Source organism: Trachypithecus francoisi, unplaced genomic scaffold (genome assembly GCF_009764315.1).
Source record: "Trachypithecus francoisi isolate TF-2019V2 unplaced genomic scaffold, Tfra_2.0 Lachesis_group8, whole genome shotgun sequence".
Lineage (NCBI taxonomy): Eukaryota > Metazoa > Chordata > Mammalia > Primates > Cercopithecidae > Trachypithecus > Trachypithecus francoisi.
The window spans coordinates 11,652,511-11,661,665 of NW_022681473.1; the positions used below are offsets into that span (position 1 = coordinate 11,652,511).

At 43.9% G+C, this 9,155-nt stretch overlaps 1 protein-coding gene across 1 annotated transcript; it reads left to right on the top strand.

Moving 5' to 3' along the window:
- The first annotated feature begins 2,886 nt into the window (after window positions 1-2,886).
- On the top strand, window positions 2,887-7,223 carry LOC117080977 (mammaglobin-B-like). Its single transcript, XM_033206482.1, has 3 exons — window positions 2,887-3,042; window positions 4,292-4,479; window positions 6,493-7,223. Exons 1-3 carry the CDS (start codon window positions 2,988-2,990, stop codon window positions 6,529-6,531), a joined length of 282 nt encoding a protein of 93 aa, XP_033062373.1. The 5' UTR covers window positions 2,887-2,987; the 3' UTR covers window positions 6,532-7,223.
- The last annotated feature ends 1,932 nt before the right edge of the window (window positions 7,224-9,155 follow it).

Below are 9,155 nucleotides of genomic sequence, written 5' to 3' on the forward strand. Positions count from 1 at the left end.
GGCCATAGGGACTGTGGCACTAGGCAGAGACCCAATAAGTCTCGGTTAAAAAGGCAGTGCCCCATTTCCTGATCAAAGTCCTTCACCCCCCTGGGAAGGAAGGATACTAGCCATGCCCAACTGTTTACACAGGTAAGTACACAACACTTCTACTTTCTGTCCTCCCAAAATTAGGTTTGTTCTTGGCATCTGAGGCTCTGGCTGAATGATGGCAAAAAGACGTCACAAGTAATCCAGACAGCAAATAATGCATTCATGAGTAATTAAGAAGGGATGCATCATTCTGGCTGTCTCATTTGTTTCTGTTAAACTTGAGCCAGCTTTGTGTTTCTAGTACCTTTTGCCTTTGTGTTATTCCTAAATAAACTAGGGTTGGTTTCTATCATGTTAAACCATCTTGTCCGCAAAAAGTACATGTTCCCTACTTTCCTTGACCTTACCAAGTCCTCTCTGCCCTCAGGTCTCTGTACTTGCTGTTCCCATCCCGGAACACTCTTCCTCAGATGTGTTTCTGTATATCACTGTCCATTCATTCAAGTCTCACTGGAAGAACACCTGCTTCTCCAGGGTGCCTGGGGCTGCTTACAGGACACTGCCCCCACCCTCCAGGCCACGACCCCATTCTGCCATTAAGGATATTCTGCTGTTCTTTGCAGCAATTCTCACTTCCTGATATCTCTGATTCATTTGTAGGGTTATTTTTGGCCTTTCTTCTGGGAAAGAAAAGTACATGAAAGCAAGGACTTGATTGAATTTTTGTCTACAATGAAATTTGTCTGGCTCAGCTCATCGGAGAAGCCCATGGGTTATGTGGTCAACAATAGATGTGTACATAGATGAAAACTGCCATTTATTCAGAATTATCTTATACTATACCATGTTATAAAAACTTGGCATAGAGTATCCATCATCACTCCAAATTGTAGCATGGTATCACTTATACCCATTTCACAAAAGAGAGAAAAAAATCCTAGAGAAACCAGCATTGTAACTTGCCCAAAGACATGGCATGACTACATATGGCCCCAGGATCTAAGCCCACATCTGCATGAGCCTAAATCCCATCACTGCCCACTGCCCAGCACTGCCTGCCGGGGAAGTCAGTTATTCCATTAACTCACAGCATCTTTTCAATCAGTGGGAGGGAAACCTTAAAAAGCTACCAAATAGGCTGGGCGCAGTGGCTCATGCCCATAATCCCAGCACTTTGGGAGGCTGAGGTAGGTGGACCACGAGATTAGGAGTTCAAGACCAGCCTGGCCAGGATGGTGAAACCCCGCCTCTACTAAAAATACAAAACTAGTCGGGCACGGTAGCAGGTGCCTGTAATCCCAGCTACTTGGGAGACTGAGGCAGGAGAATCTCTTGAACCCGGGAGGTGGAGGTTGCAGTGAGCCGAGACCGCACCACTGCACCCTAGCCTGGGTGACAGAGCAAGACTACGTCTCAAAAAAAAAAAAAAAGCTACCAAAGAGATAAACAAACATTAATTCGTAGATTTCTACTACAGTGAATTTGTAAACTTGGGTTAATTTCTTATTTTTAAAACATTGAAACTTTCAGTGGCCAACAAATACATGAAAGGTAGCTCAACATCACCGATCATTAGAGAAATGCAAATCAAAACCACAATGAAACATCATCTCACACCAGAAAGAATGGCGATTATTAAAAAGTTAAGAAACAACAGATGCTGGCGAGGGTGCAGAGAAGTAGGAACGCTTTTACACTGTTGGTGGGAATGTAAATTAGTTCAACCATTGTGAAAGACAGTGTGGTGAGTTCTCAGAGATATGGAACTGGAGATACCATTTGCCCCAGCAAACTCATTACTAGGTATATACCCAAAGGAATATAAATCATTCTGTTAGAAAGATACATGCATCTGTATGTTCATTGCAACACTATTTACAATAGCAAAGACATGGAATCAATTCAAATTCCCAGCAATGATGACTGGATAAAGAAAATGTGGTATGTATACCACATGGAATCCTATGCAGTTATAAAAAGGTAGAAGATTATGTCTTTTGCAGGAACATGGATGAAGCTGGAAGACATTATCCTGAGTAACTAACACAGGAACAGAAAAGCAAGTATCGCATGTTCTCACTTGTAAGTGGAAGCTTAACAATGAGAATACATGGACACATGGAGGGAAACAGCACTTGCTGGGGCCTGCTGTGGGAGGGCAGGAAGGGAGAGTATTAAGGAAAAGAGTTGATGCATGCTTGGGTTAATACCTAGGTGATGGGTTGATAGTTGCAGCAGACGACCATGACACACGTTTATCTATGTAACAAACCGGCACATGGTGCACATGTGCTCTGGAACTTAAAAAAATAAAATAAAAAACCCAGAGATTAGATATTAATATATTTCCCTTTGAACTTGAAGCACCTTTAACAAAAAAGGAATTACTAGGGTGAGGAAGGACTACCTCCCAGGGGGAGATACAGGTATTGCACCTACTCCAACTATAATAGTTCCAGGACAGACAGACATACAGGATACGAAACTGTCTGCACCTTGAAGAATAGGAGGAGAAGAAAAAGAGGTGAAGAGAAGCAGAAGAAGAAGGAGTTAAGGTGGCAGGAAGCACAAGGCAGGAAGGGATAGAGAAGGCACAATTATAATCACAACAGTGACAAGAGCACAAGGTCACACTGCTGGGCTTTGCTTTCTATTTTGGAAAACACTGTCATGTCCAATTTACCTGGAGCCATATGTCTTTATTGCAGTCCCCAAATTGTCACGGGTCCAAAAATCACTGCCTTCTTGGTTTCTACAAACAGAGCACAGGCTGGTTGGGTTGGTGTACACTATTGTGCCCTGGTCCCACGCCAGGTTGACACATTGCTTCATTCCTGGAAGGGACTAAGGTGCCTACCTGGGGAATAAATAGAGCAGGGCTGGGTGCTCACCTCCACAGCAGCTTCCTTGATCCCTGCCACGCACGACTGAACACTGACTGCAGCTGCCTCGCCATGAAGCTGTTGATGGTCCTCACGCTGGCGGCCCTCCCTCTGCACTGCTATGCAGGTGAGTTCTGGGCAGAGACGGCTGCCTCAAAGTTAGGGGTTGTCACCTGGGCCCCTGTGAAAGAACTCCCAGACCCCAGTTCCCAGCATAGGTCAACTTCAGTACAAAGGGTCTGGGTGTGACAGGATTCCCTTTAGTTCCTGACAGTCAAGCAGACAGTGCCTTCATGAGCTGTCCCCTGCATTGGAGCCGCACGCTGTGTGTCATGGCACTTAGCATCCCACCATGACCACAGTGACCATAGAAACCAGGATGAGTCTCAAGATTGAATATTGGAATTAGCTATTTCAGTGTTGCAAGTGAGAGACATGATGAAGGCCCCGTGACATATGCGCCCTCAATCAATGGAATAATCATGGGTGTCCTTGAATGTGGAGAGGAACAGTAAACCTCTTAAAACAGAAGTCGCAGGCTGCGGAGTGTAATCCAGCATCTTGCATTCTGTGGGCCTCACTCTGTGTTCTCAGAGTTTATCTGAGTCTTTCTGGGATGCCCTTTCCATCCCAGTTCCTTCAGACTCAAGGCAGACTGGGGAGGAGAATTCACACCCACTGAAGACCCAGCGGGAGGAAAAAGCCCAGACAGCTGGAATCAGTACTCATAGGTCCCCTCAGTGGCTTGCCTTGTGCAATTCACAAAGCTTACCCTGCACACTCTGCCTCATTTGTTGCCAAAGCAGGTGCAAATGGGTGAATAGCTGACAAGCACACAGCCAACTAAATAGAAAACAGCAGAGCCCAGAACACAAAGGAATCCGAGTCCTGAGCATTTTCCACTCCCCCAAAGTGGTGGTCACCTCAGATTCTATCATGAGCAAAAAGTTCTGTTTCAGGCTCCTTTTTGTTGCAGTAGAGTTAACGGAACTAATGGGCAATATCCTAGACCCATTCATCTGAAATCATCGAACCCCTACTTGATCCTGGGAATGATAAAAGGGAGGCATTGCATGATTCTGAACCAAAGAAGCTCAAGTAGTGTTTGGTGTGTGTCCCCAGTCAGAGCACCTCATTTCCCAAGGGCCCTCTTCACCAAAGATGCACAGGGTTGGGCTGATCTGAGCTACAGAAGTTGGGAGAATTTGCACAGACTGAGTTTATGCTCCTAGAATTGAAAACTTGGCACCCTGCACCATAATCTTTCTGAAACTTGGGTTCTCCTGTGGGATAAGAAGATGACCAGACTCACAACTCATCCCCAAAATGAGTTCAACCCTCTGGGGATGGCCCATGTTCTGGTGCCTTTTTCTCAGGTTCCGGCTGCCAACTGGTGGACGATGTGATTGAAAAGACCCTCGATCCTGAAGTGTCTGTACCAGAATTCCAGCAATATGTGCAAGAGTTCACAGACAGTGATGCTGCTAAAAATGCTGTAGGCGAATTGAAACAGTGTTTCCTCAACCAGTCAAATGAAACTCTGCAGAATTTTGATTTAATGATGGTAATTAATTTCATTTTTTTTCTCATGTGCCCTTTAAAATCACTGTCCAGAAACAAACAGGCTCTAAATGTGCCATGAGGAGTGTTAAGTACCTGGTGAACAAGCTTTGTTTATACATCATTCAATTTAATTTTGTCTTTAGGATGCTTTCACACTTCACTTTGAGAGTCTTCAGGGAGTGATAAACGGAAAAGGAAAAGAAAAAAAAAAAAAAAGCAAGCTCCAGAAAAGGCAGAACAAATCACCAGCTCCCTAATCCATTCTCTCTCTCTCACACACGCATAGAAACATACACACACACACAGACACACACACATGGAAACACACAGACACACACACATATAGAATCAGAGACACAGATGCACACGTACATAGAATCACACAGACGCATGCACATAGACACACAAAAAGAAATACATAGACTAACAGGGAAATACACACACGCACACACACACACATTTTCCTTCTTTCTTTAATTTTTGTGAGACAGGGTCTCACTCTGTCACCTAGGCTGGAGTGCAGTGGTTCCATCTTGGCTCACTGCAACCTCCGCCTCCCAACTTCAAGGGATTCTCCCACCTCAGTCTCCTGAGTAGCTGGAATTACAGGTGCCCGCCACCACACCGGGCAAGTTTTGTATTTTTTGGTAGAGATGGGGTTCCTCCATGTTGGCGAGGCTGGACATTTTCTCTGAAGAGGAAGGATCTGATTCTCAAAGAACCACTCATTACTAGGAGCAACCAACAATGCAATTTTTCCCTTTCACAATAATAAATAATAAAACTGTTCTCAAAATTATTTTACACAGTCCAGAAAATACCTTTTGTGCAAACTCTACAGATTCTAATATAAAGAATTTAAAACTCATGCCCAGATTTGCTAGCATACATGACTGGGACTCACGCACCATTTAATTAAGCACCTCAGGAAACGGGAAGTGCAGGTCATGGATGCGAAACAGCATGAGTGCTGGAATTCTTTAAAATAAAACTCAGTGGTTATAACAACAAGTATTTCTGCCTATTTAAAAAAACATGCTACCTACAGATTCTATTTTTAACATTTATGTAGTATTTCAAAATTCCATTTGAAACATTTTATGGTAGAAAATTTAAAGATCTACCAAACTTTTGTAGAATCATTTCTTCTTTAAAAATCTGGAGTAGACTAATCATTACCTAGCTCCAATATTTTTAAATCTGTATCAAGGTAGTGGTGGAGAGCCTCAGACTGTTACTCACTTGTAAGGCCACACAGCAACTCCAAACTATCACATTCCTATATTTGAGCTGAGGTTTTAACAATTCTATGTTGAAAGAGCAGTTTCAGAATCAGTTTAAACTGGCAGGTCTTCATCAAATAGTGCACGTCACATATTTATTGGATAAACTATTTCAAGGAATAGGATTTTTGGAGAAGAATATTAAGGGGATCCTGGCAGGGAAAAGATGCTAAGACCCTGACCCTGTAGGAGTAAGTGTCTCCTGGGCTTTGTGCAGTGCCTCATAACTGTAATCCCAGCACTCTGGGAGGCTGAGGTGGGTGGATCACCTGAGGTCAGGAGTTGAAGACCAGCCTGGCCAATATGGTGAAAACCCATCTCTACTAAAAATACAAAAATTATCTGGGCAAGGTGGCAGGCACCTGTAATCTCAGCTACTTGGGAGGCTGAGGCAGGAGAATGGCTTGAACCTGGAGGCAGAGGTTGCAGTAAGCCGATCTCGTGCCACTGCACTCCAGCCTTGGAAGCAGAGGAAAACTTTGTCTTAAACAAACAAACAAACAAAAAACCAACAATAAAAAACAAACAAACAAAATATAAAGGTGTCTCCTGGATGACAGAATAAATGAAAAGAGAATTCTTGTTTTGCTTCCAGTGCAAATTTTCCTGAGTGTTAGATGTTTGTGGACAAATGAAGGAAAACGACATGAAGAAAAGTTTCTGTATTTTAATATTTCACTTTCTAAGAGTGATTTACAAATCTAAGTTGTCTGTTTGCTTTTGTTTCCCAGCAAACGATATACAACAGCATTTGGTGTAAGCCCTTCTAACTTTATACAAGACCTTTGGCTCAGACACGACAAGACAGAAGATGGCCAGAAAACTACTGCCTACCGCTGGAAACTGCGATTTTTCTTATTTTCTTTCTCCTTTGGACCTTTTTTTGTGGAAACTGCAAGGAAACTGTTGAAACCTCAAATTCATTCTCATTTCAGTAAACTAACTGCAAATCATAAAGTTCCTTTTATTGTTTCAGGAAAGGGAGGCTTTCCAGGCCTCATAGTCAGGCTGCCTGAGGGAGGCAAACACAGGCCATAGACAGACCTTGCAAGTGTCGGGCGAGGGACTGAGGCTTCTGTGAAGCACTTGCTTTCTCAAAGCCTCTTGCCCAAGCATCGGGCCTCTCTCTGAACACTATTTCCTACCTCTATCCCACCACCTCCCGACGTGACTCTCTCTGGGGTCCTCAGGCTCTAGGTTCCGAGGTGGGGTCCTGCTCAGAGGCCCTGCTTTCATTCCAGTCCTCTTCTGTGTGCTGAGCCCTGCTGACCATGTCAGGCTCCTCTCACTGTCTCTGGGCCTCCCTGAGGTGTGCAGGGCCCAGACAAGAGCCAGCCAGGGAGGGAGACCTACAAAGCAGAGTGGATGGTGTCTGGCTTCTAAATTTTGATTTTTGTTCATTATGGATGTTGGATCTGAGGATTCAATTTATTTAAATGTTGCATTAAAATATCATTTATAATATTATATTATTTTAGACATATAAAAATATAATTACTGAGTTTCATAGCACCCTCCTTAAATTATTGAGTTTCCCTGAGTCCTGTCTCTGCAGCAGGAATTGGGTCCATCCTCCCCTGTCCCACAGTGAGCTACAAAGTCCTTGAGGGTTGAGGGGAGTGAGTGTGCCTGCAGGGACCCAGAACAGCAGGGGATGTTTAAATGGAACCTACAGTCTCCTTCATGTCCTGTCCCCAGCATTCCTATCACCAGGGCTAGGCTATTGCCACCTCTTCTGCTCTTGCTTCAGCCTGTCCCTCTTCTTTCTGGGGCTGTCCACTCACCCAAGAAGACCCTGTCTATTTCTCAGGACAACTCAGCTCCACTATAGGACTGACTCTTTTCTCAGGCAAGGCAGGTGCAGGGATCCAGGCTCACAATATCTGTAAGGGGCCATAAAAATGAAACAATTTTAAAGAATCATTTCCTAAATTGAATATAACTGCGATGAATATATATCAATGAATCTAGCCAGGAATATAGACTCTATTTTACCAATGCAGTTGTAAAATACAAAGTTTAATTTTTTTTTTTTTTTTTTGTGGATAAATGGCCTATGAAGGCAATAAAATACCAGTGACCTGCAAAAGTCACAATGAAGTCTTATGCCCAATAACTTCCAAAAACCACAGGCCACCCTCTTTGGTTTAAGGTCCTGAAAGAGAGGAGAAGGGAAAAGAGATTCAGAGCTAAGAACTAGAAGATGGGCACATGGTAGCAGAAAATATAAATCTGTATAGAGAAGGGCCTGGCCCATTTGGTGAGGGGGCTGTATACATTCTTGAAAGGCAACAGATTGTAAGGGAAGGGGCCACTCCAGGATACTCATGCCACCTGAGGAACATCCCACATCCAAAACCAGGTTTGCACTGGTGGATGAGCCTATGTACGATCATGCCAGACCCATGCAGTGGAAAGGGGACCCTGTGCATGATAGGTGACAGACATAAGAGCTTCTGAAATTGCCGATAAAATGAACATTCTTGACAAGAGGTTTTTTTTTCCCCTTTGGTTTTTGTGTTTTTAAAGCATAACGAGTTCATTTAATCAGTTTTACCTGACATGGAAAGCTTCAGAAATGAAGTCACAAAGAACCAAGGGAAAACTGTTTATTTTAAAGCTTAGATTTAATACGCAGTAACAGCCGTGTAGAAATGTGATTAGACAAAAAGGGAGTAATCTCATGTGAATAGACGGAGTGGGAAAATCCAGCAAGGCCTGCTGATTCTTCTTGGCTTCTCTGTGTGCCATTCCCAGAGAAGGGCCTTAAGCAAACTTGCGGGTGGTGACAAACTCTACCTCAGATCTTTCAGGCATAAGGTAACCCACACCCAGAACTTCTTGAAGACCCCTGAGAAACCTATCACTGTTGCCCCCAAAATCCTGGTCTACTAGAGGCAAGGGACCCCAAGTGGCTAGACTGGGAACCAGATGAGAATCCAAATTGCTTAGAGGAACCATCCTGGGTGACTATGACAACCACAGCTCTTTCGGGAACTGATCCACCTAAGCAGAAAAGCCCTCACACTGCACATAGCCTTGCTGGGCTGCTGGGTTCTGCAGGCTCTGCTGCCACAATTACTGCAAGAGGCCATGTCAGAAGGAGAGAAACGTGACTCCTGCCTCGCCCCAGCTTCCAGTCTCCCAGCAATACCTTCCACTGGAGATTCGCAAGGAGCCAGCTGCCATGAGGTTGTGGGATGGGAAACACAGAGGCCTCCATTTTAGCAACAGGGGGATACATAGGAAAAAGTAAATCTGGACCTAAGGAAAAATAAGACTTATCTGGCTTCCCATGATGATAATCTAGAGTCTTAGTCTTTTCAGCCAGTTGGAGGCCATTTATCTGACCTATTGAAGAGTTAATAGCTGGAAAATTTGTTGCCTACAATAT